The sequence below is a fragment of the Pipistrellus hanaki genome (genome assembly GCF_964339955.1).
Source record: "Pipistrellus hanaki genome assembly, chromosome: X".
In the NCBI taxonomy this organism is placed as follows: domain Eukaryota; kingdom Metazoa; phylum Chordata; class Mammalia; order Chiroptera; family Vespertilionidae; genus Pipistrellus; species Pipistrellus hanaki.
The window spans coordinates 95,199,973-95,216,122 of NC_140524.1; the positions used below are offsets into that span (position 1 = coordinate 95,199,973).

The 16,150-nt window shown below is 40.4% G+C and overlaps 1 protein-coding gene across 4 annotated transcripts in view; it reads left to right on the top strand.

The window, feature by feature from the left end:
* SH3KBP1 (SH3 domain containing kinase binding protein 1) overlaps positions 1–16,150 on the top strand; it is a 342,961-nt gene that overhangs the window by 61,008 nt on the left and 265,803 nt on the right. For 2 of the 4 annotated variants that reach the window (XM_084869578.1, XM_084869576.1), the window contains exon 2: positions 309–466. In XM_084869578.1, coding sequence (XP_084725704.1) covers positions 309–466 — 158 coding nt within the window. Of the gene's footprint in view, positions 1–308; positions 467–16,150 lie in introns of those variants that run through there. The other 2 variants (XM_084869580.1, XM_084869577.1) reach the window with 2 other exon arrangements.

Genomic DNA, 16,150 nt, shown 5'->3' on the forward strand with positions numbered 1-16,150 from the left:
GATCTCTCCCTTTTATCCCCACCCTCCCTTTGAGGTCCAACAGTCTGACCCATGGCTCCTTATCTCTGGGTCTGTTCTTGTTCATCAGTCTATATTATTCACCATTTCCCCTAGATGAGTGAGATCATATCCTACTGGAAATATAAAAATCAAAAATGAGACAAGCAATAATCGTTATGCTGAAAGGCATATGAATCAGTCTGTAGTGAACTTCTTTCTGGGCCACCAGTTCTTTTGAGACCCAATTTCAATGTCAAACAGTTCCTCATGTGTACATGTCAGCAATGATCCTTGTTCCTTTCTTTCAGTGGAGGCCATAGTGGAGTTTGACTACCAGGCCCAGCACGACGATGAGCTGACAATCAGCGTGGGTGAGATCATCACCAACATCAGGAAGGAAGATGGAGGCTGGTGGGAGGGACAGATCAATGGCAGGAGAGGTTTGTTCCCTGACAACTTTGTAAGAGTGAGTACAAAGTGAAACCCTTTTCCTGTCTGCTGTGTGGGCTCTGCTGACCAAAGCTGGGGCTGAGGAAGGGTATCCTGGGCTCTAAGGGGACAGCTTGACAGCTGGACCTCTTGTGTGCTATTAAGAAGAGTACAGATAGCTTTGCCTAGATAGCTAGAAATACCTGTTTTGAAATTACTTTCTGAAGGCCATAATGTTCTCTTTCAAAATTGTGTGTCACTTAGAAAATGCTAGAAAAATAGAAAGCTTTTCAACTGTTTCATTTATGTACTTGTTTATTTGCTTTGATGGTTTAAAGCAGTGATTTTCAACCGGTGTGCTGCAAGAATTTTTAAAACATGCAATACCTGACTATTTAGTCAGGGGTATTGACTGACCTCTTTTTCCTTAGCCTGTCAAATAAAAAAATGGCAACAGCTAATACAATAGCTGCCTGGCATGAATGAATGAAAATTATACCATTTTTTTTGTCAGGTCAGCAAAAAAATTATATATATATTTTTGGTGTGTCACAGAATTTTAGTAATTAGTTTGTGTGTCATGAGACAAAAAAATGTTGAAAATCGCTGACTTATAGGAATTTTACCCTTTTTCATTCCATTCAAAATGGGTGAAACGAGTTTTGACTACTTAAGTAGCAATCAAATGAGATGCAGAATTCCAGTTATACTATGTTTTTTCACCTTTGTATTCATGTTGCTTTTACGAAAGGAGCAATATTATTTTCCTTTCCCTCATTGTGGCCATGCAGCATTGAATAACATCTAGTTTTTCAGTAAGATTTTAAAAATTTGCCCTGTGTCAAAGTCATCTAGCAGTAATTACAAAAACTGTAGCTCATTCATATGAAGAACTCTAAAAAAAACAAAACATGGAACAAACAACAAAAACAGACTCATAGAAACAGAGACAAAAGGGGGTGGTTACCAGAGGAGAGGGAGGGGCTGGGGGCCTGCGGGGGGGGGGGGGGGGGGAGGGGGGGAAGGTGAAGGTGAATATAGTCAAAAAGACTGATAAGCCGAAACCAGTTTGGCTCAGTGGATAGAGCATCTGTCTGTGGACTGAAAGGTCCCAGATTCGATTCCGGTCAAGGACATGTACCTTGGTTGTGGGCACATCCCCAGTAGGGGGTGTGCAAGAGGCAGCTGATAGATGTTTTTCTCTCATTGATGTTTCTAACTCACTATTCCTCTCTCTTCCTCTCTGTTAAAAAATTAATTAAAAAAAAATATAAAGAGACTGATAAGTTTGCATGGTGACAGATGATGACTAGAATGTGTGGTGATCACACTGTTAGGTATAAAAATGTCAAATCACTATATTGTACACTTGGGACTAATATAACTAATACAATATTGTATACCAATTGTACTTAAATAACAAAATCCTAAAAAAAAATGATATTCTGCACAGTTGTAAAAGTTGAAATTGGGGGGGAGAAGGGGGGGGGCAGAGGCTGGCTGTTCCCTGTGGGACACACTAGGAAGGTGTAAAAAGTCTCTGTACCATAAACTTCCATGTAACAGTGGAGAACACCGGAATGTTCTCAGTGGGAAGGGCTGTGTGCAGATATCCCCAGGGCTCCTGATGTAGTTTCAGTGATACCAGACATTGCTTAATGTCTGTGGGGGCAGGGGGGAGGGGAATGTGGATCTAGAGATGCATGTGCTCCCCTCAAAAGGCCTGGAGGGCTCTAGGGGACGGTTTTATGGAAAGGGGTGCTTGAATGAAAAACAGTGGTGAGACCCAAGCTTCCGACCCCTGGGTCCTCTCTCTGGACCCACCCCCAGTCTAGAGCAAATAGGAACCCAGTTTAATCTGACTTCAGGATCTTGCCTTAGTGTGATCCTGCTAACATTCCTTCCTCTTCCTCCCCATCTTCTTCTTCCTTCTTTGAGTTTTGTTGGTAACGGTGCTGATAAATCTTGCTTTCTGTTAACAGTTATGGGAATATAAACAATTTTTTTTTTTATTGGACTACAGCTTACCCAAGCGGCTCTCTCCCATTTTAAGAGTAGAAAAGTATTACATTCGGGCCACCACGGATTAACTGTTGTTGTGTAAACAGGGGTGAATTCTTTTATCCTTTCAAACAAAAACTCCAGTTTGGGGACAAGGACTGTCCTTGAAGGTGAGCCAAATTCTAGGAGGGTTTTTTCTAGATCAGAGGGGCAAAGCTTGGGGTAAAGACAAAGGAGGAAGAATGACAATGGAGGACCATGGGAAAGAGAAAGGAGGATCTGGGGAAAAAAAAAGAGAAGAGGACTCTGAGAAGGAGGGGAGGAGGATCATAGGAAAGAGAAAGGAGGACTTTAGGAAGGAGACTTCACTCAAGGCAAGTGTACTTGCTGTAAGCATTTGTGCGGGGTAGTGGGCACCAGGGCAGGCAGCACAGGGAGAGCCAGGCAGGCTTGCTCATGGAGCGCTAGGGAACAGAAGGGCTCCTTCCCCCCCTCCTTGGCCTCAGGCCACCTCAGTGGGCTGCTTCCCCATTCCTTCCTTGGGCTTTGGTCAAAGGGAAGCTGGTGGGACATGGCAGGGAGAGAGGGATGCTGGCCAGGACAGGGGCTATTCTCCTGGATCCTTGCCTTGGAGTTCCTTTAGTCTGGCTGTGTCCCTTGGCCAATGCTTCCATCCATCACCATCGACATTCCTTTCTTCTCATTCCTACAGGCATGGGCGGCCCTTGTTTCTAGTTCTGGCTTCTGCCTTGGAGTTTCTCTGCACCTCATCCACTTTGTAAAAGTCTCTTTATTAATCCCGCCTCAGATGACCTAATTCAAGCATGCCTTCTGCTCCCTTGTGTGAGCCTGACTATCACATCAGGCCACTCTGAGGATTAAAGGAGACAGTGTGTGGCTGGCCACTGACTGTGTGTGCACTCCCCCCTCTCCTCTGGCCCAAGTGCCTTGCTGTTGCCCAATCACTTGTCATTTCACCTAGGCTAGAGCACTTCCGGTGAGAGGAACTCATGCGCTTTGGAGATGCTCCTCCTTCCCAGGCCAGAAAGGGTGTGGCCGGAATGGCTAGAGCTGTACCTCTTTATGGCTGTCACATTTGGCAGCAAAAGAAACGTCTGTTCTTTCAGATGGCTGAGTCTATCTGCAAATCTGCACCCACTGGGAATGTTTTAGGCCTATTATTGAAAATGTAGTAGGTGGATGCAGCGGAATGTAACAATAATGAAAATGCTGTGGAGAATTCTGGAAGCTGAAAATACATCTTTAAGTCATAATCGTATTGGCGTAAGTTCGGCGTTTTGAGAGTGGTTTACACATGCTTTATTTAGCTAAGAATAATTTGTCCCCAGATTGAGTGGGGTAATCTTGTGGAATCCATTGCTTATTTGTGTACCTTCATGCCATTGTTACTGCTGGCAGAGAGCTTACCGGAAGTGTTTTCTTGATTCATTTATTGGATCCTTAGTCAGTGTCCACTCTCAACTCTATTGTCTCGATTTCTCAAAAGAAAAATACCAGCCATTCTGACATCCCCAGGATTAAGAAGATGCCTGGGCTTCAGTAGCTCTCGGGCTGAGATTTGTTGGCACACATAAGTATACCCAATTTGTCCTCATGGTCTTTTCGGGTTGTCCCTCTTTTTCTTTTATCTAGTTAGTTCTTATTTAATTTACTTACTGTACATGTGGAAGAAGAATCTTTTAAGATCCCACTTCCCTTTCTTTTCTCTACTTCATCCCCCACCTACTTCTTTAAGAATTCATTTTTCTTTCTCCCTTCTCTTTAAAAAAATTATTCATTTTTTTCAGGTGAAATTTACATGGAGTAAAAGGCTACAGTCATAATTGTACAGCTTGATTATTTTACCCTATGTATGTACCTCTGTAGCCATCATCCAGATCAATGCTATTTCTCTCTCTCCATAAAGTTCTATCATGCCTTTCCCCAGTCATTCCCCTTCCCGTTTGTAATCCATCATCATAGATTAGTTTTGCCTGTACTTGAATTTCATATAAATGGAATAATGCAATATGTGCTCTTTCATATCTGACTTCTTTTACACAACAAAATGTGGTAGTGTATATCAGTGCTTGGTTCTTGCTGTATAGATCCCATTTTATGAGTATGCCACAATTCATTTAACTATCCTCTTGTTGATGCATATTTGTGCTGTTTCCAGTTTGGGTGTTTTATGAATATAGGCTTTGAACATTCTTGAATAAATCTTCTATGGACAAAGGCACTGTTTACACATGAGAGTGGGATTGCTGCCCTCACTCACTTTCAGTGTATGTTTTTCTTTGTCTAAAGCTGTCACCTCTATGGATGGGGGAGGTGTCACTTATGCCATACTACTTGACTGAGCTAATCGGCCTGAATCTGGTTGTCGTCACATGGCTGCCCTATGAGCGTGACTGGTGGGGGTGAGAAGGTGCTGTAGCAGAGAGCTCAGTGTCTCAGGCACCATTTGAGTGTCGGGCCCAGGAACTACCAAAGACTCATTCTTAAACTGTTAAGAACACACAGGTAGAGAGAGCTTGTGTCCAAATTTTACTGAACTGATTTAATGAGAGAACTAGCCGAATAATAAAACTGATTCGGTGAGGATATACGAAACTGATTAAAATGGCAATGGAAAAAGGAATGTTCAAAGAACATTGCTAAGTTAGATTCCAAGCAGTTTTATGTCTTAGAGGACAATGAAATCTTAACTTCCGGGGGTTATATCATTTCTACCAGAAAAGAAGAAGAAAAAAGAAAGCCACACACCTTATTGTTTTCCTGCATGTTATCCTCTGACTTTTAAGAACAAAATTTTTAATCCTTATCTGAGGATATGTTTTTGTTTGCTTGTTTTATTGATTTTAGAGAGACAAAGGGAGAAGCAGAGAGGAGGAAGAAAGCTATCTGAGAAACATTGATTGGTTGCCTCCTATACATGCCCTTACCAGGGATCAAACCCACCATCCGGGTATGTGCCCTGACTGGAATCAAACTGGTGACCTTTGATGTAAGGAACAATGCTCCAACCAACTGAGGCACAGGGGCCAGGACTATCCTCTGACTTTTATGGGGCTGTAAAATCAAGTGTCCTAATCAAGTGTTATGTAAATCAAGTTACATTTCCAGAGACAATCAGATGAGTCCTGGGGGGAGCTTATTCAAAAAATGCATCAGAATGAGATTGAAAGGTCACATGAGCATCATTTTTTTTTTTTTTTTGTCTCATTTCCAAGTCTTGGATATTTTTTCACGAACAGACTACAATGTACATAATATGGGGTCCAGAGCTAGGAGGTGCTAGGATGAAATCCTCATTTACTTTAACAAAACATGGCTCCCCTTCTGGCATCTGAAACTGCCACAGAAAATGGAAAGACAGCTGCATATTAAAGGCAGATGTGGGCTCTTTCTTAAGGGTTCCCTTGCCCATTGTCAGATTGAATGGCTGGTGTCTTCCTTTCAGAATCTTATCCTCACATCCAGACAACGGAGTATTTTAGTTCTGTAAAAATTGGATAAGCAGCCTTTTTCTGGGTTCTGACATGTATCCGCAGGTACACATTTTGAAATGGCCAAAGAAATTTTAAAAAGAGAAAAGTCTTGAAACTATGGCTTGGGCTGCTGTGTGTGTGTGTGTGTGTGTGTGTGTGTGTGTGTGTGTGTGGCTGCTTTGGGAGGGGTCTTTGGTGAAGTGCAGCAGACAGACACAGGCCCTGGACATCTTGTCGCTCACGAATAGGCATGTAGAAAAGCAGGAAGCTGCGGTAGGGGTTAAAAGAATGTGCTTATTGATCTTTCAGTTGATCTGACAGTGACTGTGAGGAAGTGAGCTGTGCTCCCTGCCTGCGCTGTGTGTCTTGGGTACAAGTATTGTACATTTTACACAGGCCCCCTGGAAGGCTGAGGTGGGCTGACTGGGAGCATGCACATCTTATGCTGAGCATAACGATTTTCGATTTTCAGCTTGGTTTCCCGTTGCCTCAGCTTTCATTTGTTTGTGATCTCTATGGCATAGCTAGAGCCTTTTTGTACTTGTGAAAAGTGATTGGTGAGTGTGGTTGTTGTTTTATAGTCAGTGAGGTGAAAGGTCAGGATTTTGCATACATATAACGGTCTGAGATACAGCTCACAGTTAATTTGCTGCTTATGACTTAAGAAAGAGTCACAAATTTACTTCAACAAGTGGGCATAAAGTAGAGATTTCCAAGTTGCTATTCTGTATTCAGAGACCCTGAGTGAATCTCTTGGGTAAAATTTTAATAAAAAACAACAACATTCAGCCCTAACTGGTTTGGCTCAGTGGATAGAGTGTTGGCCTGTGGACTGAAGGGTCCCAGGTTTGATTCTGGTCAAGGGCACGTACCTTGGTTGCAGGCACATCCCCAGTAGGAGGTGTGCAGGAGGCAGCTGATCGATGTTTCTCTCTCAATGGCTTGCGGGGATGAATTTGATGTTTCTAACTCTCTATCCCTCTCCCTTCCTCTCTGTTAAAAAAAAAAAATCAATAAAATATATATTTTAAAAAATTCATCCCCAAGGGCCATTCGTTTTTTGAGTTATATGGAAGATTGTTTTCAAAATAGTCATCTCTTCTGAAGAAACAGCAGGAGTTTTTCCAGGTGTGTTATATAATACAACATGTGGCGCTTCCTCTGGCTCACAACTCCTGGTGGTGATGTGGTAGGATGTGCGGTGTCTGCTAGACTCGAGGAGACAGCTCTCACTGCATGTCAGCTATGTGCTAGGCATCAGGGGCTGGGAGCGCAAATGAGACACATGAAATGCAATGTTGGATTGTCGCAAACAGAAGTTCTGCCACGGGATGACCGTTTTAGCTCTGTGGCCTGGCCTTTGGTCATTTTGTACTCTGGAGAGCATGCAGTAGACATTGTTTTACAAAGATGTTCCTGATTAAAATGCTACTTGAGAGGTTTCAGTTGGATTTATCAGACAGCTGTGTTAGAATATGCTAATGAGCCTACAGTGATCTTTTGGTCCTGATTGCTGTATTACTTCATGGAATAACAATGGCTACATTGTATTCTAGGCTTCCTGGCTGCCTGGTCTTGTATGTATGATCTGTGTGTGTGTCTGCCTGTGTACAATGACTGAAATGATTGAGCACTTACTGTGTACTAGGCAGGAACAAGGCTAAAACCTTCACATGCTTCATCTCATTAAGTCCTTATACCCTCAATTGCAAAGGTACTATTTTTAAAATATATATATTTTATTGATTTTTTTACAGAGAGGAAGGGAGAGGGATAGAGTTAGAAACATCGATGAGAGAGAAACATTGACCAGCTACTATTTTTAAACATCGATGAGAGAGAAACATCAACCAGGTACTATTTTAAAAAAATATATATTTTATTGATTTTTTTACAGAGAGGAAGGGAGAGGGATAGAGTTAGAAACACCGATGAGAGAGAAACATCGACCAGCTGCCAATGTACATGCCCCCAACCGGAATCGAACCTGGGACCTTTCAGTCCTCAGATCGACGCTCTATCCACTGAGCCAAACCGGTTTCAGCAAAGGTACTGTTTTAATTGTGCCCATTTTTTTTTTTTCCAGAAGAGGTAACGGAGGCATCTTAAGGTAAAAAGACTCGCCCATGATATCACAAGCTAGTGAGGAGGAGAGAGCATTGGAAGAGGGCAGGCTGATCTCTAGCAGGCAGCATTGTTGGGGTGTTCATATTGCCCTGAGGGGATTAACTCCCTCACCATTATTGCCTGCTACACTGCCCTTCCCAGAGTGCCCAGTCAGGATTTTGTAGGCTTGTGCTACTCTGAGATAAGGCTCCCCATGACTTCACTGTTCATGATTTAAGAAGGAATCACTAGTGAACTTCAATCAGTGCCATAAAGTAGAGGTTGCTCTTCTAGACGAGACTGGGCACATTCAGGGTGGTATGGCCGTAGACGAGGTTGCTCTTCTATATTAGGAATTTGGTTGTTAACCATGATTGTGAATTTTGAAGGATTCTCTTCAGAAATTGGCTATTTCAACTCAAAAGAGTAGCCATTGCCTGAATTTATGGGCTTCTGCTCCCCCTCCCCCCCCTACAAATTGCAAAAGCAAGGCAATTTGGGGAAATATTTCATTTTACTAATTTGTAAGGAAACTTGTTGTTTTGTACTGTGCAGGATATGCTTTTAAGAAAGCAACTGTCTTTTCTGCCAGAGGTAAGTAATCTAGATGTTTGACTAGCCACTTGTTCCCTAACCATGGGAACTGTGAAAGCAACCAATCCCAGCTCAAATTGTTTTTTGTTTTTTTTTTGAGAGAGTATTTATTATTATAGTCAAGTAAATTGCAGAGCAATGTTAACCAAACACAAATTTCATGATATCTATTACCTTTATTTCATAGCATGATTGATTAGGCACACATGCAAAACAGCTCATTAAGAGGACTATTACTAATATCAGTTTTTTAAATATATTTTTTATTGTTGATAGTATTACATATATCTCCCATTTCCCACCTTTCCCCCCTCCTCCCAGCTCCTGTCCACCCCTCCAGGTCTTCACTACCCTAGTGCCTGTATCCATAGTTTATGTATGTAAGTATATACGTTCTTTGGCTTATCTCTTCTCATCCCCACAACCACACATCAAGGTATGTCAGTTCATTCCATGCCTCTATGCTTTGGGTCTTATTTTGTTGGTCAATTCATTTTCAAATTATTCTTTAAACTTTAAACATATAGTTGTTTTTATTAAGAAAACAAAATATAAAACTAGGAACTGGAACCCGTTAGAAGCTGTTGTGAGAAATGTTACTCCAAGTAGGGTCTGGAGTAATTAAGGACAAATATGTCACCAGTAAGAACCCACACTGGCAGGTTCCTAGGCTTTATCACTGTGGCAGTGTAGGAAGCCTGTGAGGGGGTGTCTTGTGACTCAGGGAGAACAGTCCTCTGACACAGTTGATCTTGGAGATTATGCATAATGGAGTCTTATTTTCTTAACGACAGGATTATGGAGTCTGGGTTTGGAAAGGAACTTGGAAATCGCGTGTTTCAAACCCCCTCCCCCGCTTTCCAGAAGATAAAATCCAAAATATCTAGAATGTTGTTATGATCATTGCTGGATATTGACACTTGGGAAGTGTGGGGGTCCCTCAGGGGGTTCCATGCCAGTGAGTCGCCAGCCTGGCCCTGCTCCAGCAGACTGCACGACTGAGAGTTTGGAGTGGGACCAGGAGTTGGGATAGGGGCCTTAGATTATTTGTGAAAGTTCAGGTGATGTTGCTGCTTACCAATGGTTCTTATAGGCAGCCTAAGCTTTTTAAATCAAATATCTTTTCTTAAGCATGTGGATTGGTAGCCTGTGACCTGTAATGCTACATCTGAAAATATTATAATGTTAGTTCTAAAGTGTGTGTGTGTGTGTGTGTGTGTGTGTGTGTAACCATGCTGGAAATTATAAAAAAAAGTTCACTACAGATTCATAAATAACAGAGCAATATATTAACAATGCTCAATTTTAATACATTAGAATCAATATATTCTAATTTCCAGGAACTCCATCCTGCCTAGAGATAGTGAGGTGGGAAGAATTTCCAGGAATGGTCTCCAAGATTCCACTCCCCAATTCCCAGGAACTGTGATTGTGATGAGCTCTTACTCCAGTAATTAATTGTATGTTATGTGGCACAGTTGAGTATTAAAAGGGGTGTATCCAGGTGGGTCTAGTCTTATTCCACGAGGCCTTAAAAACAGAAATTTCTCTGGCGAGTGTGTAGAACAGAAAGTCGGAGAGATTCAAAGCTTGAGGAAGACTGGATGCTTTGAAGATGGAGGGGGTGATGTGAAGAAATACGACAATTTTATTGGAGCTGAGAGCAGAACTTGGCTCAGAACCAACAAGGAAATGGAGACCTCAGACCTACTGCTACAAAGAATTGAATTCTAACAACAACCTGAGTGAGCTTGGAAGTGACTTATTCTCCCAAGCCTCTAGATAAGAGTTCAGCCTGACTGACAATGTAATATCAGCCTTGTAAGACCCTGAGCAGAAAATCTAGTTGAGCCTACCAGGACTTCTGACCTACAGAGCTGTGAGATAATAAACGGATGTTGTTTTAAGCCATTAAGAATGTGGCTTCAAATAAAGATAACAAATGGCCTTGGGGCAGTGCTCTCCTCCCCCTACTGGAGAAGAGTGGAGAATCTGGAATTTTGTATTCTATGGCATCAGATGACTCATGGTGTTTCCACATCTGTCATTTTGTCAGAGGTGACCAAATGGGGAGTGTGGACTTCCACTTGCCTGCTCCTAGCTCAGCAGTAGACAGTGGCCACCATCCCCTGTATCACTAGAGACTGGGTAAGAACTTGAGAGGAGCCAAAACCGGTTTGGCTCAGTGGATAGAGCGTCAGCCTGTGGACTGAAAGGTCCCAGGTTCGATTCCGGTCAAGGGCACATACCTTGGTTGCGGGCACGTCTCCAGTGGGAGGTGTGCAGGAGGCAGCTGATTGATGTTTCTCTCTCATCGATGTTTCTAACTCTCTATCTCTTTAAATTCCTCTCTCTGTAAAAAAAAAATCAATAAAATATGTTTAAAAAAAGAACTTGAGAAGAGGGAGCTAGAGAGAGTCCTTAAAGCTGTATAGGAAGTGCTGGACAAATTCCTGACTGATCCATACATGAATCTGACTAGAATTAACATGCCAAGAAGTGTTTTTGTTTTGTTTTGTTTTTATTTATTTAATTTAAAAAATTTCTTTATTGATTAAAGTGTTACATATGTGTCCTTATTCCCCTATCACCCCCACCCCCTCACTCATGCCCTCACCCCCCTGTTGTCTGTGTCCATTGGTTAGACATGCCGAGAAGTTTGAGACTAGAAACTACAGTGTGGAATAGCACCCAGCATTTGACCTCTAGGGAACAAAAATGAAGAATGACATTGCACTGCAAGGGCTCTGCAAGCTAAACTGTCATTGGAATCACAGCCCACAAAAATTGCTAAGGACCTGCATGCTTAACCTAAATAGGGTTATTGCCTGCTAAAATTTAAATTATTTAAACATCACAACATAATAGCCAAAAATGCCTAGGACACACTTTAAAACTCACTTGTCATATCCAGATCCAAGAAAATTATAACTTAACTGAAAAGATAATCAACATCAGAAGACTCAGATGTTGGATTTATTGACAGATTTTAAAGTAGCCATCATAATTTTTTTTAATGAGCAATTAAAACATACTTGAAACAAAATGAAAAATTAGAAGAACTTATAAAATAGAAGATATTAAAAAAATAGAAATTATGCAACTGGAAAATAAAGTCACCATATTAAAAAGTTCTCTGGATGAGCTTAATAGGTTAGAGATGACAGAGGAAAGAATGAAGTTGAAGTCAAATGCATAAAATTTACTCAGTCTGAACAACAGATAGAAAATAGTCTGGTGAAAAAAATGAACAGAGCTTCAGAGATCTATGGTACAGTAACATAAGATCTAACATTTGTGTCATTAGAATTGAAGAAGGAGAATATAGAAATAAAAAGAATTCAAAGTAATGGCTGAAAACTCTCTAAATTGGGCAAAAGGGATGAACATTCAGAATCAAGAAGATGAGCAAAACCCAAACAGGATAAATGGATAAACCCTTAAAAAGACTGATAAAATAAAAAAGAAGACATAAATTGAAATATTAGGAATAAAGCTATCACTACAGATCCTACAGCTATTGAAAGGATAATAAGACAATGCAGCAAATAATTCTAAACATATACATTTAACAATTTGGATGAAATAGACCGATTCCTTGAAAACCACAAACTACTAAAACTCACCCAAGATGAAATAATCTCAATTGTCCTCCAACTATTAAAAAATGAATTAATAATTGAAAAGTTTTCAAAAAAGAAATATCCAAGCCTAGAGAGTTTTAATGGAGACTTTCCACCAAACATTTAAAAAATTAGCACCAATTCTATATACTCCTTTTTAGAAAATAGAAGAGGAAGGAATTCTTCCAAAGTCATTTATGAGGCCAACATTACCTTGATATCAGAACCAGACAGACATGACTCTTGGATATGTAGACTAGTTGTAGATATGTAATATTATGTTGCTGAAATTACTACAGTGTTTTTCCCAACGTATGGCCTACTCACTAAAATTTGTTAAAAATAACAGTGGATTAATAACAAAAATAAACTGTTAATTTAATTATAAGAAAATCCTGTTTAAAAGCATTTTAAAATTAACAGGGTGTTAATTTTCACAAATGACATATGGACTAGAAATTTTGTCCATTGAATCTGGTCTGTTAAATCGAGGTACACAAAATCAAGGGTTTATTGTATGTCCACAAAAAATTGTTTATAGGAATGTTCATAACAACTTCATTTATAATAGCTCCAAATTGGAAACCACCTAAATGCCTTCAATGAGTGCATGATTAAATACACCCTGGTCCATCCATACGTCGGAAGACTACTCAGCAATAGTAAGGAATGAATACAGGAAGCTACTTAGATGGATCCCAAGGGTATTGTGCTTTGTGAATAAAGCCAATCTCAAATGTTATATACTGTGTAATTTGGTTTATATTAAATTCTAGAAATGACAATACTATAGAGTTGGAGAACAGATCACTGGTTGCCAAGGGGCAGTGACAGAGTCCAGGGAGGACTGGTAGGACTATAAAAGGGTAGCACAAGGGAGTTCTTTTTTGGAGATGGAATAGCTCTGTATCTTGAATGTGATGGTGCTTATGTGAAGTTATATATTGGATCAGTGCATGGAAAAACTAATGGGAACTGAAGATCTATGGTATAGTTAACAGTATTGTATCAATGTGTTTGATATTGCATTGTACTGGAGGAAGCTGGGTGAAGGCTTCATGGGACTCTATGCACTATTTTTATAAGTTCCTGTGAGTATCTCTATATATAAAAGGCTAAGTGACCAATCTTCCATCCATTCGACTGTCTGACTGACCAACTGGCCGGTACGTATGACACAATTTAAAAATAAATGTTGACTCTTGCATGCCTGATACATATAAAGCTCCCATCAAATTTCTTAATAGTATTACTCCTTCTGGAATGCTGTGCCATAAATTAAAATTGACAATAGGTGCACATTTAATAGTAAATGGGGTCTTTGTAATGGTACTAGATTTATTATCAAAAGATTGTGACCTAACATAATTGAAGCTGAGGTATTAACAGGATCTGCGGAAGGAGAGGTTGTTCTGATCCCAATAATTGATTTGTCCCTGTATGACACTGGCCTTACATTTAAATTAATTTGAAGACAGTTTCCCTTGATGTCAGTATTTGTGATGACTATTAATAAATCACAAGGATAAACTCTAGACAGAGTAGGGATATTTCTACCTGAGCCCATTTTTGGATATAGTCAGTTACATGTTGCTTTCTCTCTAGTTTGAAGAGCGTGTGATGTTAAAGTTGTAAGTAATTCATCACAAGGGAAATTAGTGAAGATCTCTGAAAGTGTTTTTACTCTTAATTTGGCATACAGGGAGATATTAGAATAATTTTAATCAATTTATCAGTTATTGTTTTTATCAACACTTTTATATCATGTTTTTATTGTTTTTATATAATATCTTTGTTGTTATATCATGTTGTTATTATTTGTTAATCAATTATATATTATTTTCATAAACATTTTACTCATTTTCTTTCATCTCTTACACTTCTATTATAAAGGGCAAATAGAAATATTGAAATATTTCTTCTAATTAATTTCCTTTCAATGTGCATGAATCTGTGCACCAGGCCACTAGTGTAAAATAAGAAGTAAAATAAATAAGTAAGTAAGTAAATAAATAAATAAGAACACTAGCTTTCAAACTTGGTTGAACATGAGTATCAACAGGGCGCTTTAAAAAATCCCAATGAGCCTAACTGGTTTGGCTCAGTGGATAGAGCATTGGCCTGCGGACTGAAAGGTCCCAGGTTTGATTCGAGTCAAGGGCATGTACCTTGGTTGCATGCACATCCCCAGTGGGAGGTGTGAAGGAGGCAGCTGATCCGTGTTTCTCTCTCACCGGTGTTTCTAACTCTCTATCCCTCTCCCTTCCTCTCTGTAAAAAAATCAATAAAATATATTTTTTAATAAAAAATCCCAATGTGAGGTGAATGGTAAGAACTCCCTTTTTACCACAGCATAGTATTCCATTGTGTAGATTTACCACAGATTTTTAATCTACTCATCTGCTGATGGGCATTTAGGCTGTTTCCAAATCTTAGCTTTGGTGAATTGTGCTGCTATGAACATAGGGGTGCAAAAATCCTTTCTAATTGGTGTTTCTAGTTTCTTGGGATATAGTCCTGGAAGTGGGATCACTGGCTCAAATGGGAGTTCCATTTTTAGTTTTTTTAGGAAATGGGGAGAAAAAGGAGACATATGTAATACTATATATAATACTTCAGGCAATAAAGAATTTTTAAAAATCCCAATGTGCAGCTGTATCCCAGACCCATTTGTATCTCTGGTCATGAAACCCAGCATTGGTTTGTTTTAGGATTCCTAACTCTTGTTCATATTTTACATTAAATTTTTTAAAATGCTTTCCCATCTACTACAGTTCTCCAGCCCATCCTGGGTGTTTCAGTTATCTTTCTGTGTGGTCATATTCTGTCATCATGTTGTGATGGTCACAAATGGTATTTAGGAAAGTTCTGCCCATGCTCTGAGCAGGTACAAGGAGGCATTAGTGTTTGGCCTGTCTGTAGTTGGCCTGGAGACTGGGGGAGCCAATGATAGAAGTAGAACAGAAAAAGAGAAGAAGGGTGGAGGAGGGGAGAAGTGGAGTGCAGACAGAGGTCGTGGGGGCCTCAGAGACCTTGTTGATGAAAGGGCCTGGGTGCAGGATACAGCCCTGGGTCTGGACTTCTGGGCACACTCCTCCCAGGTCTGCCATGATGCCCCTGCTGTTTCTGCTTCACACTGGGGCATCAGTTACACTGATGGTCTTGAAATGCAAATTTTCTCTTACCTTCCCCATGTATTCCACATACTCAAAATCCTTCCTTGGGTTTCCTTTTTTTTTTTTTTTTTTTTTTAAAGATTTTTATGTATTTCAGAGAGGAAGGGAGAGAGAGAGAAACATCAGTGATGAGAGAGAATCATTGATCAGCTGCCTTTTGCATGCCTCACACTTGGGATCAATCCTGTAACCTGGGCAAGTGCCCAGACTGGAAATCAAACCATGACTTCCTGGTTCACAGGTCAAGGCTCAATCACTGAGCCATGCTGGCTGGGCTGTTTTTAGAGAAGGGACTAAACCTTGAGTGTGGTCAGCCTACAAGGTCCTGTGTGCTGTGACCCCCATTTTTTCTTCCCTCATTACCCACTTCGTATCCCTGCACCCCATTAATGCCTTCTCAGCCACAGAGCTCACCTCATGCTTTCCCAGGGAAACCTTCCTAGACCTCCCCACTCAAATACCCATTTTCTTCAAGCCTTTCTAGTGCCATATTTCTCTCCTCAGTAGCACTTGTCACTCTTGGGATTTACAGTGTGTTTTGTGGGCTATATGACGAATGACTCTCTTATTTGACTGTGATTCTGAAGCGTCAGTGCAGTATTGTGTGCTTGGTGCCTGGTGCACAGCAGTGCTTATCCATAGTTGTTCAATGAGTGACTCTCTTGGTTGCTTATTTCTCTGCACTTGGGCTTATTAATATCATTGGGAACTTAGCCCTTACTCTTTG